At 54.2% G+C, this 17,949-nt stretch overlaps 7 protein-coding genes across 7 annotated transcripts; 3 read left to right on the forward strand and 4 right to left on the reverse strand.

Annotated features, from left to right (window-relative positions):
• Positions 1-282: 282 nt before the first annotated feature.
• PHACADRAFT_264614 (uncharacterized protein) lies at positions 283-2,224 on the reverse strand. Its single transcript, XM_007401219.1, has 2 exons — positions 1,457-2,224; positions 283-1,406 (listed from the first exon to the last, which is right to left on the reverse strand). The coding sequence occupies exons 1-2, from the start codon at positions 1,660-1,662 to the stop codon at positions 557-559; spliced, it is 1,056 nt and encodes a 351-aa protein (XP_007401281.1). The 5' UTR covers positions 1,663-2,224; the 3' UTR covers positions 283-556.
• Positions 2,225-5,250: 3,026 nt separating this feature from the next.
• PHACADRAFT_264616 (uncharacterized protein) lies at positions 5,251-8,915 on the forward strand. Its single transcript, XM_007401220.1, has 3 exons — positions 5,251-5,292; positions 5,351-5,476; positions 5,534-8,915. Exon 3 carries the CDS (start codon positions 6,304-6,306, stop codon positions 8,719-8,721), a length of 2,418 nt encoding a protein of 805 aa, XP_007401282.1. The 5' UTR covers positions 5,251-5,292; positions 5,351-5,476; positions 5,534-6,303; the 3' UTR covers positions 8,722-8,915.
• A 359-nt stretch (positions 8,916-9,274) lies between these two features.
• On the reverse strand, positions 9,275-10,029 carry PHACADRAFT_105877 (uncharacterized protein; the record flags this gene model as incomplete). The annotated part of the gene is made up of 4 exons (XM_007401221.1): positions 9,275-9,305; positions 9,358-9,408; positions 9,462-9,864; positions 9,915-10,029. The coding sequence occupies 4 exons, from the start codon at positions 10,027-10,029 to the stop codon at positions 9,275-9,277; spliced, it is 600 nt and encodes a 199-aa protein (XP_007401283.1).
• A 1,006-nt stretch (positions 10,030-11,035) lies between these two features.
• PHACADRAFT_213853 (uncharacterized protein) lies at positions 11,036-12,637 on the forward strand (the record flags this gene model as incomplete). Its single annotated transcript, XM_007401222.1, has 9 exons — positions 11,036-11,048; positions 11,102-11,203; positions 11,257-11,401; positions 11,454-11,566; positions 11,618-11,640; positions 11,696-11,773; positions 11,828-11,867; positions 11,923-12,106; positions 12,157-12,637. 9 exons carry the CDS (start codon positions 11,036-11,038, stop codon positions 12,443-12,445), a joined length of 987 nt encoding a protein of 328 aa, XP_007401284.1. The 3' UTR covers positions 12,446-12,637.
• A 194-nt stretch (positions 12,638-12,831) lies between these two features.
• PHACADRAFT_130668 (uncharacterized protein) lies at positions 12,832-15,144 on the forward strand. Its single transcript, XM_007401223.1, has 10 exons — positions 12,832-12,842; positions 12,901-13,359; positions 13,417-13,518; positions 13,567-13,711; positions 13,770-13,899; positions 14,029-14,106; positions 14,162-14,201; positions 14,258-14,438; positions 14,489-14,559; positions 14,609-15,144. The coding sequence occupies exons 2-10, from the start codon at positions 13,347-13,349 to the stop codon at positions 14,767-14,769; spliced, it is 921 nt and encodes a 306-aa protein (XP_007401285.1). The 5' UTR covers positions 12,832-12,842; positions 12,901-13,346; the 3' UTR covers positions 14,770-15,144.
• A 1,077-nt stretch (positions 15,145-16,221) lies between these two features.
• On the reverse strand, positions 16,222-17,023 carry PHACADRAFT_178716 (uncharacterized protein). The gene has a single exon (XM_007401224.1). It carries the CDS (start codon positions 16,575-16,577, stop codon positions 16,284-16,286), a length of 294 nt encoding a protein of 97 aa, XP_007401286.1. The 5' UTR covers positions 16,578-17,023; the 3' UTR covers positions 16,222-16,283.
• A 200-nt stretch (positions 17,024-17,223) lies between these two features.
• Positions 17,224-17,792, reverse strand: PHACADRAFT_264620 (uncharacterized protein). The gene has a single exon (XM_007401225.1). The coding sequence runs from the start codon at positions 17,754-17,756 to the stop codon at positions 17,328-17,330; it is 429 nt and encodes a 142-aa protein (XP_007401287.1). The 5' UTR covers positions 17,757-17,792; the 3' UTR covers positions 17,224-17,327.
• Between the last annotated feature and the right edge of the window lie 157 nt (positions 17,793-17,949).

Consider the following 17,949-nt stretch of genomic DNA (forward strand, 5'->3'; position numbering starts at 1 on the left):
TGAGTATACGATGCGTTGTCGACGGCCTAAACGATGTGCTGTATGTCGAGACGAGCAAACATCAAGCCCAGAGCAATGCGCGTGTACCAAGCGTAAGCGGCAATCGAAGTGAAATAGCGGTACGTCGTGACGCACGACCCGGGCCCGAGCGCATCGCTTCAGTTATTGGAGGACAGTATTACTCGCTCTGCCGCGACTATGCTGCAAACTTAATCTGACACTGAGTCTCATGAGAACACAACATTCAATTTCGGAGACAAACTATGAGTACAATGGCGTAAAAATTAACAAATACGACACCCCAAGGGAGTATCAGGAGAACAGAGTGCGCTACAAATTACAGTAGAAATCGGAATCCAACGGAGCGAACGAGAGTGATGAGAGAGCGAAAGTGCGTATGGTTGTGCGTATGACTGCGTGCATGCGATAGTGATAGCGGAAGTTCTTGCGATATGCATAACAATAGAGCGTAAACCGTGCCTAGCCGTCTAGGGTGTCGTGGAAGTCATGACGGACATGAGAGCGAGGTGTGAGGCCGACAACGGCGGAGCGGTGGTTACGAAGCCATCTGCCCGCGTTGAAGGTAGGACTGGCGCGCACGCTCCATTGCCTCGCGCATTTCCGGGCTCTGCCATGCCGATCCGTCCTCCTGATGCTGGCTACTGAGGATGGATCCTAGCGAATCGACGCTGTCTGCCCGAGCACGGTTCCGCGGCGAGCTGTACGTTGAATCAGGCCGCGAGATCGTGTCAAAGCGGCCGCTATTTGGGCTGCGCGGCGTACGCCAAGGCGAGCTGTACTGTGGCGGTGGCGAGACAATCGCGATATCGCACGGACGATGGCTCTTGCAGAAGGAACCGGAGGAAGGAGAGGGAATGGGGCCTTCGTCATCCTCGACCCACTGGCCGGACCCGTCGTCTTCTTCGTCTTCCTCCGCCTCGGCAGTAATGACGATCTCTTTGCCTAGTGCACGCTTGCCCTCTTCGATGAGTTGAGCGAGCTTGTCGCCTATCCAGTCCATCTGATCGGAGGTGTCGGCTTCAGGCTCTTCTTCGTAGCTCTGATTTGCTGAATCGAAGTTGAATTGTGGGACAGGGACGTGAGCAGAGTGCTCAGGCGGTGAGAAGTTGAAGGCGTGCGGGTAGGTTGGTTGTGTGCGTGGATGGACCCTGCGCTGCCGGGGCAAACTACGCCTGCCTGCGACGTGTCGCTGCCGTCGGCGCTGTACGGAAGACGTAACAGAAGGTTCAGAGTATTCGCAGGGATCAGGCTGAGAAACGGGAACGTAGTGAGGACCGCTAGCCTCGTCGGCCTTGGGGCCATGACCCACGGAGGGAGACGAGGCCCATTCTCTCTGTTCATAAGGAGGCGGTGGAACTTCGGTCTGTTTGCCTTTGCCTTTCCATCTGTGGCCGGGTCAGCCCAAAAACAGAGAGAAAAGGCGACTTGTACTCACAGGCGATAGACTGTCAGGCCGACCGCAGTTCCGATAAGGGCAGCGCTCAGCGCTGTAGAAGCGATTGAACCAGCAAAAGTCTTGCGACGCTTGGGAGGAGGGAGGTCTACAGTGACACGGAGTGTGAGTGGTACTGTGAACATCATGAGGGCGACAAAGTGCGCTATGATGATAATATATGACTCCTGGAAAGTCAGTGCAGTCATCCTGAGGCGGTGAAGTGCTATAACATGCGTGAAGTGCGTGAAACAAGAGCGAGGAAAGCTGAGGATGGGAAGAAAACCCAACACGTGTGACAGGATACAAACGCCGCAGGGTTGAACGTTGATGCCCGAGCAGTGCGTGACGCGCTGTGATGCGTCGCGCATATAACCAGCCCGTTTCCGCGTGTATCTCGCATCGCCATCCCCGCGCCTCGAGAAAACCCCTTTATAACATCGCGGGCGCATTCTCGATATCGCAAATGTCTTTGGAAGTCGACCGACACCTGCACCCTCGGTCCGTGGTACCCCAGGCCACCGGTGGCCTGCGCCTTCTCTCGCGTACTAGCTGGGGGTAACTTAATGCAAGATGAAACATGGATCTCGACCATTATATGGTCAGACGATCACTTGCAATCGTATCAAACAAGTTCCCTCGCACTACTTCGTGACAGCTTCTCGTGTCCCCACGCAAGCCAACAGTACTATGCGGATGTACTCACCAGCCTCCATATCGTCTTCGTGATGCTGCTCTGAGTCAACCTGCATATTGTTACCGAGGTTCGAAGGGGAGGGGTTGAGACAACCAGAGGATGAGGTCTGGACGGTCGCAGAAAAGGTGGTTGGAATGCTGGGCTCTGAGCTCGAGGGCACCCAGCCTCTCTTTCGAGAGGTCGGCGGCGGTGGCTCGAGGCTGGGAGTGCTAGTGAGAGGTCGGCGTCGAATGTCATCTGTCCTGAGAGACCTGTTGAGCGAGAAGATCTTCTTGCTCATGCCTAGTTCCGGCTTCTTCGTTCCTTGACTTGACGTTGACGCGGGGCTGGGCGCGCGTGCCGTGGACGGCGAGTGGTGTGCCTTGGGGGAGGTAAAAGGGTTGGCAATACCGGGAACAGAAAAAACGAAGCTGAAGGGGAACGGCATGGTGGCCGACGGTGAGGATGACGGTGGACAACAAAACACAAGGGGCCAATTATTCGCGCGGGCGCGCCTCCGGCGGCAGACACGCGAGTGTCACAGTCACATGTCATCAGATCGTGAGAAGCGGAGGCTGATCGGGTGGGCCTTATAAGCGCCGTCCGATGCTGCCGTGAGCTGCTTTCAGTGGATGCCGTCAAATGCGCTCGTGTTTTATCCTCCGGGACAGGTGGGCTTGAACTCGGTATGGGGTCAGAGAAGAGCTCGGTTACTTTACGGAGGTTTACTTTCGATTTTCTAGATTTTGGATACTTAGCCCGCGTCTGACTAGTACTCGGAGTCGAGATGCTTTCGATTCTGTTCTGGCTGCTCGAAACCCCAATCTTAGAGCCACTCATACTCGCTGGACAGGCAGCAGGTGGTTCAGATTGCGCGATGATGGTGCGGTGGCTCTGCAATCGTCCTTTCACCAGACTGTAAGTATCGCACTAGTACTTCCATCTAACCTCTGTTGAAACGAGCTAGGATCGTTTCTACTACGTTCCCGAGCTCAACGGTCTATGGAGCGGTAGGAAAAATAAGGTAGATTGCTTGGACTGACTTTGGATCGGCGGGAGACCAGGCTCGTGGCTCCTGTGCCTCGACCGCACCAACGATTCCATCGTCAGGCCGAATGAGGCCGTCGTATTAGATATCTCACGTACAACGTAATAACATAAGCCAACTAACAGGTAGCTATAGAGTTCCCTGTGGTTTGAGATGACAGTATCTGCATTTTTGGCCCTTGAGCTGAGTGTATGCTCTCCCCTTGGTGTTATCACGGCCAGCACCATGGCGAGCCCTCCTGAAGGTGTGCATGCTCTACTGAAGATCTACCATGGACTAAAGTTTATCGCCTCTGTGGCACCCTCTTCCGTGCCGTACGACCTGACGTCCTTAAAGCTGCCAAGCTACAGCTTATGTCTCATCCAGAGGTTGATGCGCGTCGGCTCTCGCTTTATCCTGTATCACTGCCGATGAGCCGCCCATGCTAGACGCATCGAAGCGTGGTATCCCGCTGAGTACTTTCCTTGCAGTGGTGCATGTGGTCACAATGCATTCCTTCTACCTTGGGCCAACTCTCTAGACTATCGGTATCTCCTGCATCCTCGATATCACGGGCTGGAGCTCCAGAGCTTACTCAAGCTCTCCGCTGACCGCCCCGGACGTCAAGGCCGTCTTTATACAGCGAGAAAAACGAATCAGGCTTGCTTCTGGTCTGGCGAGTGACGATCCCTGCCGCTCGAGGCGGTTGCGGCAATATTTGGTCGGCTGACAGGAGGGTCACAGTCCTATTATCGGTGGCTGTCGCTGAATCGGAATAAGTGGTCGTATTGTTCAAAGCGTGCCAGCATAGTGCTTACCTGTGCCAGATACCGCTGTCTTCACCACCTGCGTAAATTCACTAAGGTTCCCGTGGATGTACATCAGCGGCTGGGGATCCTGCTCACAGCTGAGACTTACACTGATGAATTCCATTCTTTGACTTACGGAGCCGACCGCTCAGTGTCGTGCTGAATGGCATCACCACAGATTGGCACTCCTTTCGCTGGATTGCCTCAATGTCTTCTACCCAAGATATTCAAAAGGTTATGCATGGAGATGGATTCTCTTGCAGACCGTGGCGCTTCTATCACTACGGGGGAGGCGGAGCCAGAGGCTGTGAATTATGTGGTTTATAGCCCGCTTAGTTTGACTATCACCTTCAGTGTAAATATTATGGTATCTGCGGACGTACATGTGTTAAAGTGCTGGCCATCTTTGAAACGACCACTCTCATCTGGAAACTGACTAGATGTGACTTAGCGCGGCTACCTCCATGGTAGTACTCGCGTTAATGAACTGGTCACGACAACATACTTATTCCGTCGGACGAAGGCCGTCTACTAGTCAATAGTAAAGAGATCACGCGATGCACACGGGAAGCTCAGCTTATGTCGCCTTTCCGGTGATTCACGCGTCACCAACACCATGGTGAACTAAGCGCCTATCTCAAGGGTAGTGGGTACCGCCGCGGTTACGAATCGACGATTGAGGACCGCATAGGTCAGTATATATCCTGGCCCTCCTCTGAAGCCCTCTGAGCCCCTTTCGACGACCCACCACCATCTTGTCCCCTCCCTCGTTCTCCTTGCCCTTCTTCGCCGCCTGGGACGTTGCCTACGACAGTCGGGTCAGCAATGGCAATCTGCTTAGATAAGGGCCGAGCGGCAACGGCGTTCTCGGCCGCTCCGGTGCTTTTCCATCGGCAGGTTGAAGTCGCTTAGGTGAGTATAGACAACTCCGTACATTCCAAAACTTGCGTCTGACATACCAAACGGTGCTTCAGGAAGTTATGTTGTAGGTCGCAGCGTGCGATAATATCAAATCAAATTTTTTTTAGAGTATCCCGTGAGGCTCGACGCCCCCGGTAGTGTGGACGACATGCGGACCACTCCCGGCCGCAGGCTAGACCATGCATTGCCTTCCTCCCGGCCTCGTGGACACGCAAAGACGAAAGTCGCGCGATTTCTCCCGAGATTGACTCACCCTCGTACCACGATTCCTCCCCAGTCATGTCACCCTGCTGCAGAGGTAGTAGCGGCGCACATAGCGACAGTGCCCGTACCCAGGCCAAAGAAGAGGATTTAATCGAGAAATCTGGAAGTGAATGTTGCGCGGGAACCGAGTGTGGGTGTGATGGTGCGTACACATAGCTTTATTTCAGGCGTTATCAGCAGCGACTCAAGCTACGTGGCAGATACATGTATAGACCAGCTGGCGAGGGCTATCTGCGCCAACGATGACGATCATTTGCACATGGCGGGCGACGTCGAGAGATTGGAGAAGGAATTCTTGGCATCTGAGGAGACATGCAAGTGCGAAGGTTAGCACAGCTTAGTCCCCGTGCACTAGGCATTTCTGAAGTCTCACATATGTGCAGATGATGACGACAGGATTGCAGTCCCGGAGCTCCTCTCTTACACTAGTCAGCCACCGGCTGGCATTTTCCAGCCACGCGACGAGGTTCACAGCTGCGGACTTCGTAAGCGCAAGGCAGCAAAGTCTTCCAAAGGCCTGCCCAAGGAAGCCTGCGGTGAGCACAAATCGCTCGCCCACAAGCGTCAGCAGGCTACCCTATCGGCCTTCGGGTGTATTTGCAAGGCGCTGCTTGCCCGAGGTCTTCAATCATGCTGCTCTTCCCGCGCACCCGTCGCTGCCTCTGTCTCGGCATCTTTGGTCAGCCTACGCAAGAGCCTTCGGAGCAAGGCATCTCTGTCTTCGTGCTGCGGGGACGATGCCTGTGGCAAAGATCTCGATCGGACGACTTCTCGCCGTTCCGTAGACTCTTGTTGTGCTGGTGGCTGTTGCGACGCTGGCAGCAACCTTGACATCCAATCTATCCCTCGCAAATCTCGAGTTTCGTTGAACTCGTGCTGCTCGGGCGGTCGCTGCGGCAGCCGAAGTGCCAATGATGTGCCACTCCACCATCAATCCCGGGCTTCGGTTGATTCCTGCTGTGCAGGCGGCTGTTGCTCTGAAGACAAAGCCAATATCCCTTCCCTTCACAGATCTCGAGCATCGCTGGATTCATGCTGCGCCGATTCCTGCTGCGGCAAAGGCGAGGCCGACGATGATGTTGACGTCGAGAAACAGCCGTCCATTCTAGATGCCACTCCTGGCGAGAATCATTGCGTCCTCGCGGTGAAGGGTATGACCTGCACTGGATGCGAGAACAAACTTATTCGTACCCTGAAGGCCCAACCGACGATCAGCAACATCAAGACCAGTCTTGTCCTCTGCAGAGCCGAGTTCGATTATAGTTGCGACCCGCAGGACTTGCCGACACTGATCCAGACCATTCAGAAGCGCACCGGGTTCACCACCGAGCAGATCGCCTCGACATCCTCCACCCGCGCTCTCGAAGTTACGACGTCTATGGCTGGAAAGATGCTGCAGATGTCCGCCCCGGTCGGTGTCACGCAGGTGGTGAAAGTCATGAACGACAGTGTTCGCGTCCTGTATGACCCGCATATAATCGGCGCACGCGATGTCATGGCGTCCTACGAGACATGCTCGCCGACTCTTGCTTCGGAGCCGAAGGATCCGGCCTTGACCGCGGGTGCGAAACATATCCGCATGCTCCTGTTGCGCACGGTCGTGTCGTCCTTGTTGACTATACCAGTCCTAGTCATGGCATGGGCTCCCCTTCCTGCTCATCCTACGGCTTACGCTATCTCTTCGCTGGTCCTCGCTACGCTTGTCCAAGTGGCCATCGCTGGTCCATTCTACAGCAACGCTTTCAAAAGCCTCTTCTTCTCCGGCCTAATCGAAACAGATCTCCTTGTTGTCCTTAGCACTACCACAGCATATATCTACTCCATCGTCGCTTTCGCTTACGAGATGGTCGGACGCCCGCTGCAAGGTGGCTCCTTCTTCGAGACCAGTACGCTTTTGGTCACCTTGATCATGTTCGGCCAGCTGGCAAGTGCACTTGCCCGCCAACGCGCCGTCGCTGCGCTCTCTCTGCGCTCTCTGCAGCAATCCACGGCCACCATCGTCACGACCCATCCAGACGGCAAGACCTCAGAAGAGACCATCGACGCCCGTCTACTACAGTACGACGACACCTTCCGCGTGCTCCCCGACTCGACCATCATCACCGACGGGCGCGTCCTCTCGGGCACCAGCGCCGTCGACGAGTCGATGATGACCGGCGAGTCTGTGCCGGTTGAGAAGTCAGCGGGCGATGATGTCCTCGCGGGCACGCGCAACGGGCCCGGAAGCCTGCTCGTGCGTGTGGCGCGCCTCCCGGGCGAGAACACGATCAGTGACATCGCAGACATGGTCGACGATGCCCGCTTCTCGCGCGCGCGTATCCAGGGGCTTGTCGACCGCGTCTGCACATGGTTTGTGCCCGCGGTGCTCGTGCTGGCAGTGATCACCCTCGTCGTGTGGATACTCGTCGGCGTGTACGTGCGGAAGGAGAGCAGAGGCAACGCCGTCGTGCGCGCGGTCACATATGCTATCGCGGTCCTCGCGATCTCGTGCCCGTGTGCGATCGGGCTCGCGGTGCCGATGGTTGTCCTCGTCGCAAGCGGTGTCGCGGCGAGGCTTGGGCTGGTATTCAAGGCGGCGACGACCATCGAGGTGGCGAGAGAGGTGACGCACGCGGTCTTCGACAAGACGGGGACGTTAACCACCGGACAGCTTGAAGTTGCGCAGGCCGAGATTGTGCAAGAGGTCGTCGCTGACACGTCTCTGAAAACGAGCTCCGCAATCTTGGCGTTGGTGTCGGTTAGCAAGCACCCAGTCGCACGTGCCATTGCGGCTCGCCTGAACCAGGAGGGCGAAGTTGCCGCCTCCCAGGTGTCGAATGTCGAAGAGATCACAAGTAAAGGTGTGCAGGGCACTTTTGCGGGCAAGCTCCTACAGGGCGGCAATGCGAAATGGCTCGACCTAGAAGCACATCCATCAGTCCGTCCTCTGCTCGATGCCGGATTCACGACATTCTGTGTCACTTACAACAATGCTCTCCTCGCCGCCTTTGCCCTGTCCGACTCTATCCGCCCTGAAGTCCCCACCCTGCTGTCCACGCTCGCCAAGCGCAACGTCAAAGTCTCCATCCTGAGCGGCGACCACGCTGCTGCGGTGCACCACGTCGCCTCAGCGTTGGATATCCCGTCGGAGCGCGTGCGCGCGGGCTGCCTGCCCGCCGACAAAGCCGCGTACATCCGCAGCCTGCAGGCGTACGGCGCGCGCGTGCTCTTCTGCGGCGATGGCACGAACGACAGCGTCGCGCTCGCGCAGGCCGACGTCGGCGTGCACATGTCGTCTGACGCCGCGGCCGGCGCGGGTGCGGGTGCGGCGGCCTCTGCCGCTGCCGACGCGGTGCTCATCCGCCCGTCGCTCGACGGCGTCGGCGCCCTCCTCGGCCTCAGCGACGCTGTCCGCCGCAGGATCATGCTCAATTTTGCGTGGGCGGCGGTGTACAACACCGTGGCGATCCTCTTTGCGGCGGGTGCGTTCGTAAACGCGCGCATTGCGCCGGCGTACGCAGGTCTCGGTGAGATCGTGAGCGTCTTGCCCGTAGTGTTGATTGCTATGCAATTGAAGTGGTATGCAGCCTAGATGGCGACTGAATGATTGAATGATATAGGTTTCGGAATGTGTTCGCTTTCGAGTATTGGCCTGTGACTTCTTTCTATCTTCTCGTATGACCTTATGTACGTGCCGTTACAGTTATCTGTTGAATGCGCGATGAAGTGTACGCCGAGCCTCAGTGTGGTAGAGTCTATGATTTACTTTAGACGAAATGAAGAAAATTCAGGATGTTATTAGACAGTGTACGAAGGCTGGAACCAAGATCCTCGATAGTACAGACCCATGGCCAGAAGTTCACCAGTCTTACCAGTCATCACTGATGGTACTTAGTTTATACAAATTTGGAACACAGACGAAGTACACATAGCGAACTTGCCGAGGGAAATTTGCCACGACATAATAATACAAACAAAAAAGACTGTATTATTACACATTCAACTCCACATACTTGCAAGCATGCAATCCTATATATCCTCCATACGCTGCGAGCACGCACGACCACAAACACGCCAGGTAATTGGATCAGCGAGGTGATAAGCCTGGTATCATGATGTACGTCGGTATAGGGAAGAGGAGAGTACTAAATGATATCTATGACTGTAGGCCATAGTCTGCTTTACGTTTAGCTTGGATCATTGAGAGAGACTCAAATAGACGACATACCCTAGGAATCCTATAAGAGTCTGTATCAGCCCGAGGAAAAAGGGTATCCAGCTGTATCGTCGCGATCAGCAAAGCTGACTATATGCGGCGCAAGAACGGCATACGTAGACATGTTGAACCGAGCAGCCCTAAAAAGCCCTGCCATGACATAGGCTGTCACTGCGGAACCTACCACTGCGCCTCCAACAGCGCAGACGGCGAACGCCAGGGCGACCAGCATCGCAAAAGTCAGGCGTGATCGACGCTCGTTATGTCTCGTTCTGGGCCGACCACAACGCCGGCCTTCTGGAAGATCGGGGCTGAGCGCCGCTCTGCGAACCTTGAGAGGAATATCTACAGAAGTCGAAACTGCATGGTATTTCCTGGGAGCAAGGAACAGATATCGGCGGACTCGCGACTGCTGAGTGAATGTCAGGTTCAGGAAGGCGTACAGCCCGCAGAAGAAGAAGGCTGGGGTATAGAATATTAAAGTCCAGTATAGCGTAAATCGGTAGATATCTGTAAAGTCTTGAGCATCGTCCTGCCCCAACATTAGCTGTCTGGCATACCGATGGTACGAAAGAGATAGTGCCCTCGAGGCTGCACGGGATCTCGACCCGAAATAGGGTCAATCTCTGTGCCAAAGAAGTCGTAGAGCGAGGGCCACTGCGGTGTAGCTGTGTTGACCTGCATCCCACAGGCGCAGCGTCCGGTCGAGAATGGACGAGCGCGGTTGCGGTGATCGTCGTACACGCGAAACTTGAAACTTGGAAGGCGCTGTAGGCAGTTGTGGGCGAAGTGTTCGGGGTCCTGGTACGAGCACTCTGCCGCCGGCTTTTGTCATCCCGCCCATTCCCTTTCTTGGATACTGCGCACACTGCTACTGCCTCTGCGCAGCACGCACCTTCTATAGATACCCCAACTAGCTCAATAACGATTGTACAATCTGCCCCAGAGCGGTGCAGAACAGCTTTGATGCAACCTTAGCTCACTCGAGTCGTATGCTGTCAAGGTTCCGGTTGGGCACATTGGCACTGACTTCCCCATAGCTCAGGTCAAGGAGAGTACATGCCAGACGGCACAAGGAAGAGGGTATGTATTGCTCTGCCTACCTTGTGCAATGTACTGAGCGTGTGCTGGGACAGACTGCAGCGAGCTTGCAGCGCTCTGTGTATATTATACCAGCGCTCGGGCCGACGACACCCTAGCGTGATCCTCTTTCGTAATGCAAGTCGTCGGGCCGACGACAATGGGTGCTTCTTTTCAGGGGCAGCAGCCACAGCTACTTCGCGCTTTCTTGACTTCCTGCCTTTTTGGACCCAAAATCAACTTATATTGCCTCTGGACGCGGAGATACACCACAAAAATCTGACGACAGAAGCCACCGCGCAAAGCTTACAATAGTCGATAGCAGATGGCGAGGGCTTAGACGACCTTGCAGCACGGGTAGCATGATAGATCATTGGTCAGCGAAGTCGGGATCAAGGTTGCATCGCGCAATGAATCTATCGTGTTGTTCAACACAGTTCTCTCGTGTCTCGAGCGCAGCCTCGTATTATTACTCGGCTTGTCGGAAAATGCGCCGTGAAAAGCGCTGTGCGAGTAGATACTATCGTATAAATACCGTGCATGCATCCGTCTCACCTCATTTACCTTTCTCGCCCCCTCTTTGTTCGCCGTTGTCTACTATCCTCGCGCCATGAACTCAACGAGTAAGTCCATCTGCCTAAGCTAGTTTGTCTGGCGTGTCTTACAGAGTCTCCAGCCTCCTTTGCCGCTACCATACCTCCCAACACCAACCTCTATCATTATACGCCGACAAAGAGCCTTTGCTACCTGTTCCTCATACTCTTCTCTCTGTCGACGGGTAAGCAGATTTCTTTTTCCTTCGGTAAGCGTACTCAACCCACCTTTCCACAGCTGGACACGTCTTCTTTGCCTTTCGCTACCGCCTGTGGTGGATATTCCCCACGATTGTCTTGGCAGGAGCCGGAGAAATCGCCGGCTGGGTCTCGCGGGCGGTTTCGAGCAACAACCCAACGATCCAGAGTGTCTATATCATCCAGTAAGTGCAGCCGAAAGCGTAGTTCTCCGACCCTCCAACGGCCCTGCTATAGGTCAACTTGCCTTGTGCTTGCGCCGACCGCGCTGCTAGCGTCCATCTTCATCATATTTGCTCGCTTGTCAGAATGCGTCGGCAGTCGCTACGGTCGTCTTACATCCCGTCTCTGTAAGTGACTAATTCCGCATCGTAGCTCTCGCTTATGTCCCCTTTACGCAGATTCACGGATATTCCTAACCTGCGTAAGCCCTCGCGACGATCAGTCAATTTCTCACTCACACTGTCCTTCTCCCGCAGGACATCGTCGCACTACTAATTCAAGGCAACGGCGGCGGCCTTGCGGCTTCGGCCAAGACTGAGTCTCTCCAAAAGCTGGTAAGCATCTCTAACAAGGGTCATGGCCTAGCGGTGGTGTTCACAAGTATCTAGGGCAGCGATATCATGCTAGTCGGTATTATCTTCCAGACAGGTGCGTTCTCCATTTGATCCATCGTGCGAAGCTCTGCTTGCTCATGACTCGATAGTTGCCATGATCGTCTTCATCATCCTTGCCTCTGAATTCTTCTACCGCTACTTCAAGGATCTCCCCGCACGGCCCGAGGAAAGCTACTACAACCCGTCTCGTGCTACCGGTCGTATCCCGCTCAGCCGGAACTTGAAGTTGATGATCATCGGGCTCAGTCTTGCCATGCTGTTCCTGCTCATCCGGTGCGCCTTTATTTACCGTACAATAGTCTGATATTTCTGATACCTTTTAGTGGATTTTACCGAATCTTCGAACTCGCGGACGGATGGAACGGCAGGATTATTTCCACGCAATGGCTGTTCAGTGAGCATACAGTCCCGGTACGCGAGCACAGTAACCCAATACCCCCCACAGATACATTTGACGGCGCGATGATTGTCCTAGCCATGTACACCTTGAACGTTTTTCACCCTGGCCCTCTGCTCTCCGGCTCCACGCAAGACTCTGCCTCAAGCTCAGAGGCTGACAAGCCTGTGCCGGTGTATGGGCATGTTGAGACTTTGCAGATGAGAGCAGTGTAGATATCCGTCACCTACAACGCTAGCTTTTATCGTCTACTGCGTATGATTGCGGAGCTAAACGTCGTATTTGCGCAGTGGGCATTATTCATGGTTCTGGCTAGGCAGGGACGGTGCCGAATGGACATAGATTATTTCTGTACCTGATAGAATTGGGACTACTTCACTTTACTCGCTCATCCTTTCTCTCTATGTTTTATGTGTGGACTTTCGGACATAAATGTGCGATGATATGACTCATGGGTTCATGAAAACACATTTCGAAAGCCATGGTGGCGGCCGAGGGACAACGGCGAGAAGTGTTCGGGGTCCCGATTGCGCTCGGGCCGAGGAGATAAAGTTGATTTTGACTGGCACACACTTGCTCTCAGGCACCGTCCTGTGCCTGTGCATCTCGTCGGTAAGTATCTTTCGGGGCCGAGCCTTCTGCTTGTGTAGTCGCTGACGACCAACTGCAGCGTTGCTACGGTATTTCCACTTCCCTGCCACGGTCTGCCGTGAGTAGAAGGGTCCGCAGTATCAGATATCCAAACTGTGCCTGCGCGAAGTTGGTCCAGTGAAGTCTGTTACTGTCTGTTGTGGAGGCGGTAATCGAGCTTGCTTCCGTTGTGAGAATATTCTATGGACGATGTTTATGCCATGGCTGCTGACTCCGTCCGTGTTTTAAACAATCTCTCGCCGACTTTCGATTGATACCAAGGCTGCGGATATTCCTGCTCGGCCTGCAGAACTCCGCGCTGTGGACATTTTTCTTCTACAATCTCGATGGCAACACGATGCCTGACGGCCCCCGCACGAGCGCTGTGGACATGACAGTTGTTATATAAGACCAGGGCCAACACTTCGCCCCTCCATACTCGTTTTCTTTTCATCTTAAAAAGCCATTGCATCACTGTCTTTTCTCATGAATTCAACGAGTAAGCGTACATTATTGTTGACAGTCGCTTTCCTGCTGAGCTTCTTCCTGCTGACAGCTCATCTCAACAAAGTCGCTACTGCGACAGGCAGTCCGTACCACTACACTCCGACGAAGGCGATTTGCATCCTCTTCGCTATCCTTTTCTCGGTCTCGACTTGTGAGCAAATCATTCAGCCACAACGAACGCAGTTCACTTTTCAAATAGCATGGCATGCGTTTTACGGGATTCGATACCGCCTCTGGTGGATATTCCCAACGATCTTCCTGGCAGGCGGTGGGGAGATCGCGGGATGGGTCGGGCGGACAATGTCGAGCTTCGATGTGACCAACCGTACAGGGTTTATGATACAGTAAGGGTCATCACGGATTCTGGTGTGCGCAAATCACTAAGGTCATTCTTGTCTGCAGAATTGTCTGTCTTATCATTGCCCCGACGCCCCTTCTGGCTTCCATCTTTATAATCTTCTCGAGCTTGACGCAGAAGATTGGGACATGGTATAGTCGTCTGTCCCCTCGCCTTTGTATGTTCTTGGCTCTTGTTTCAGAAGCCCATCGTCGCTCACGATCCATGTATGGCAGACTCGAGGATATTCCTGACTTGCGTGAGTAACGCTGATGGTCTAGTTCCGATCGCCGCTTCATGTTTGACAAATTTAAAATCATACAGGACATTGTAGCGCTACTGATCCAGGGTGGTGGTGGAGGCATCGCCGCGGGGGCTAATACGGACTCTCAACAGAAGCTGGTATGTTAGTCCCACTGTATTATGCTACGCGGCATGCTTATCTCCCAACATTCAGGGCAGCAATGTCATGCTCATTGGAATCATCTTCCAGACGGGTAAGATACGAGATTCCACTAGCACGTCAACATAGTCTCACATAAGTTTATCTCAGTGGCCATGGTGGTATTCATGCTTCTAGCCATCGAGTTCTTCACTCGCTACGCTCTGAATAAGCCCGTGCGCAAGAACTCGGGTGGCCATGGCCAAGATTCGTACAGCAGGTCGGCGCTGCACCCTAAACTGAAGCTGATGTCAATCGGGCTCAGCGTTGCGACGCTGTTCCTCTTCGTTCGGTCAGCTAGCACCTCTACGTACATTCATCTTTTTGACTCATCGTGCACAGAGCAATTTACCGCCTCTTTGAGCTCGCCGGTGGTTGGAACGGGCGCATCAATTCCACGCAGTGGTACTTCAGTACGTGACCGGCCCAACCGTGCTCGATCAACCTCTGACAATTGGATAGACCTCTTTGACGGGACCATGGTCGTACTGTCCATGTACACCTTGAACTTCTTCAACCCTGGTCCCCTGCTATTTTCGGTCCCGGAGGTTACAAGCTCGCAAGGCAGTCAAGAGAAGCTGGCCTACGCCACTAGCGAATCGTCTCCCATGCAACAGGTATAGACTGTGGTGCAGGGTCTAGGCTTCATTTTAGGATGTTTTAGAATGCTTTTGAAGCTGAGCTTCTCCGTCAGCAGGACTTCACGCTCTTTACTTAGGGCCGCATGCCAAGGTTGGCGGTTCAACGGACTCGTAGTACATTATTATCTCATCGCCCTCCGGCTTACTATTTTGGTGTTGTTTTTGCAGAGCTGTGTCAGACACGGACTTCTTCAGCGGACGCATATGTATCGTTCTGAACCATATTGCTCGGCACTGATCAGCCACTATACTTGCCTCATGTACACGCTGTTTGTTCTTGGTGGAGACCTGGAGGATCTGATTGTATGCCGACTCTGGATGGCTATCCTCTCGGTGTAACATGTTAAGAAAGAAAAACTGCAAGACGAGGGCATTCGCGATGGTACTGGCGGGTCATTGGCTTGGACCGCCTATCAGCTTGCTGTCTATAGACATCAATCATTCTGGAGCCTTCGGCTGGGTACTGGGGTCTTTATCACTTGCCTTTTACTTCACCTCCTACTGAAATCCGTCGTAATCTCGAAGCAGTTGTCCCAAGACCGAATGTAAATAATAAAAATAAAAATAATAAAAATCTTCAAGGAAAACAGAAAGGTGTCTCCTGAACCATCGGGCAGCACAACAGTATTTAGGTTGGAAGACGGTGAAGAGTGTGAAGTCTATGATGCAGCAGCAAATGCGAAGAACGGGGTGCTCGCTTCCGTTCTCCGACAACAATATTACTCGGTGGGGTACCCTGGCCACTCGAAGTTGCTCCGGCTATTCAGCGGCATACCCCCTGTCACCTTTGGACATCCCAGCTACCGATCAGGGTCTCGAACTGGTATGAGATGCTTTCGCAGCATCACAGGACGCTCGACAAATGCAGTTGGAAAATTGTTTGGGGTGTATGGAAAGTCGAACCGTCAGTGTCTCAGGACGATTGGGATTCCGTGAACAGCTGCACACTTTTCCAGATGACGCATGAAGATCTGGACGGCCCGTGGAGAGCTGTGCTTGCTAATAAGGCATTGCTCGACTCTGCGAAGCCGAAGACAGGGGACCAGTTTGAACACCTGCCTTCGGTAGACGGCTTCATCTTCGTGACTTCTTCTACCGGGAGCAAGAGACAGTCGACGAGCACGATGGTACCCCAGGAGTGAAAGAGATTCAAGAGGAGAACAGATTGATAGAACTCTAGCATGTTGTACTTAGTCTATTTGAGTACGTGGTTTGTCAATGTCACTTTTGATACGTCGCGCTGGTGGGTATACTACCGTGTATCGCGCCATAGTGCTGCTCGGGGCTCCTTGTATTTTATGCAGTTTTTGTATGTGTATCCTTAATTCCTTAACTGCGAAAACCAGGGGCACGGGGGGCAGACGGGATGTGATAAAGCGCGGGCTTGGGGTCTTCGCTTCATCGCAAAACGTGCCGAGTTCACTGTCCGAAGTGCGAGGGGTCACAAAAATGTCACTTTGCTAGCTATACGGCCTAAAGCACATACTTCAGCAATACTAAGTCAGACCTCGTCCCCGCCCCAGAACTGACTCTTCGTAGCCGCAGTGATGACGGGCGGTAAACAAAGCAGCGCTGCCTCGGAGATGGCCTGCCTGATGTGGATGCACTCCAGCCTGCAACAAGGTTGGTGTGCCTTCAAGCGGAGATGTACAAATACGGACTATTTCTCTGTGCTCAATGTAGTGCTGAAACAACTTTCCCCACTCAGCCTTGCCGCGCGCGCCATAGCCGGGGGCGTCCACAACAACAAGCTTATGCGAAACTGGGCCAACGCCATAGAAGTCCATCATTCGAGTGTGGCCCTAAGCAGTAAGTAGGTGAAATGCACACTTCAGCATGCTCAATACACAACTCACGCCTTGCTTGCTCGCCGAGGATAGACTAGTGCGTCCCAAAACCGCATTCACCAGAGTGGACTTGCAGACATCGGCACGACCTGTGAAAGCATAACAGAAATGTGAACCTAGATGCACATGTGAGAGTCATACCAGTTGTTATTACCTGGGCAACCTGCCAGTCCTTGCTTGGATAGCTGACAATGCAGTGCGTACCTCTGGAAGTTGATTCTGTATCAAGAGTAACAGCTGCAGTGCTGCTGCAGAGCAATGGCTGGAGGGTTTTATGAGTTGCATGACCTTCTTAGGATAGCATGTTGGAGATGTGTCCCTGAACATGTCCAGAGGGAATTTGACTGCAGGAGAGGAGGACGAAGTCGACAGCTTTGAGCAAGGCGCGCGTCATGACAGGTTTAAGTGCTAATTACCGCAGGGCGGTCAAGATCCCGAAAGCATACTCGCCGCCCATCGAGGCATTGTCAACAAGTACCTCGTGCGGCACAGGCGGCGGTGGGCCGATCTCTGGGTGTCATTCTCGATCATTCAAACTTGAGATACCTTCTGTGTGCCATCGCTTCTCTGTGTTTTGTTGCATTTCAAGTTTGTTGTGTAGCTATATTATACTTCTGTAGAAGCAAGAACAAGTGAAGCATTGCGTACAATAATCTCTATACTTTTTCAAAATGGTCGCGTAGGGTGAACATGTCATGGCTTTGGTTTCGACGACGCAGGTACGGGTATATCCGCAGTCGTGGCATACGCTCGCCGATGGTAAAGCAACGGAGTCTTTGCGGCATCCCCGGGGAGGCTCTCCACCCGCGTGACCCGCGCAACGAACAGCTCAGACGCAACGCCGTCGCCCTCCCAGGGCACATCACCGGGGTGCACGCCATGGTGGAGCGAGCCGAGGTCGTGGAGCGGCCACGGGCGCGCGACGAGGATGCACGAGAGCGCGCCGAGCGCGCCGTCGAGGACCGGGAGGCCCTCCTCCGTGAGCGTGTACGGCACGCCCGCGAACGGGTGCGCGTGGAGGTCTGGACGCGAGAAGCGCACGGCGAGGTGCGCCTGCGCCGCCGCGAGCAGGCTCACGGCCATGCGCCCGCCCGCGGGGCACGCGGCGAGGGCGGCGGCCATGCGCGACGGCGCGCGCAGAGAGAAGGCGACGAGTGGATGCGGGTCCAGCGCGATCGAGCTGAAGGAGGAGAGCGTCGCGCCGTGGAAGTGCGTGTGCTCGCCCGCAGAGGCAGAGGCGGCGGTGGGATGGCGGTGGGCGAGCGGCATCGGCGCGGTGATGACTGCGACGGGTTGTGCAGTCTCGCGAAGCAGC

This window comes from Phanerochaete carnosa, assembly GCF_000300595.1.
Source record: "Phanerochaete carnosa HHB-10118-sp unplaced genomic scaffold PHACAscaffold_12, whole genome shotgun sequence".
In the NCBI taxonomy this organism is placed as follows: Eukaryota; Fungi; Basidiomycota; class Agaricomycetes; order Polyporales; family Phanerochaetaceae; genus Phanerochaete; species Phanerochaete carnosa.

Excerpts from the sequence above, each read along its gene's own strand:
- PHACADRAFT_264614 (XM_007401219.1), bottom strand. The coding sequence starts at position 1,662 with ATGACTGCACTGACTTTCCAGGAGTCATATATTATCATCATAGCGCAC. Across the intron at positions 1,407-1,456 it reads GGCCTGACAGTCTATCGCCT|ATGGAAAGGCAAAGGCAAAC; the intron begins GTGAGTACAAGT and ends ACCCGGCCACAG.
- PHACADRAFT_264616 (XM_007401220.1), top strand. The coding sequence starts at position 6,304 with ATGACCTGCACTGGATGCGAGAACAAACTTATTCGTACCCTGAAGGCC.
- PHACADRAFT_130668 (XM_007401223.1), top strand. Across the intron at positions 13,519-13,566 it reads CCTTTTCTCGGTCTCGACTT|CATGGCATGCGTTTTACGGG; the intron begins GTGAGCAAATCA and ends CTTTTCAAATAG. Across the intron at positions 14,560-14,608 it reads TTCCACGCAGTGGTACTTCA|ACCTCTTTGACGGGACCATG; the intron begins GTACGTGACCGG and ends ACAATTGGATAG.
- PHACADRAFT_178716 (XM_007401224.1), bottom strand. The coding sequence starts at position 16,577 with ATGATGGACTTCTATGGCGTTGGCCCAGTTTCGCATAAGCTTGTTGTT.
- PHACADRAFT_264620 (XM_007401225.1), bottom strand. The coding sequence starts at position 17,756 with ATGGCCGCCGCCCTCGCCGCGTGCCCCGCGGGCGGGCGCATGGCCGTG.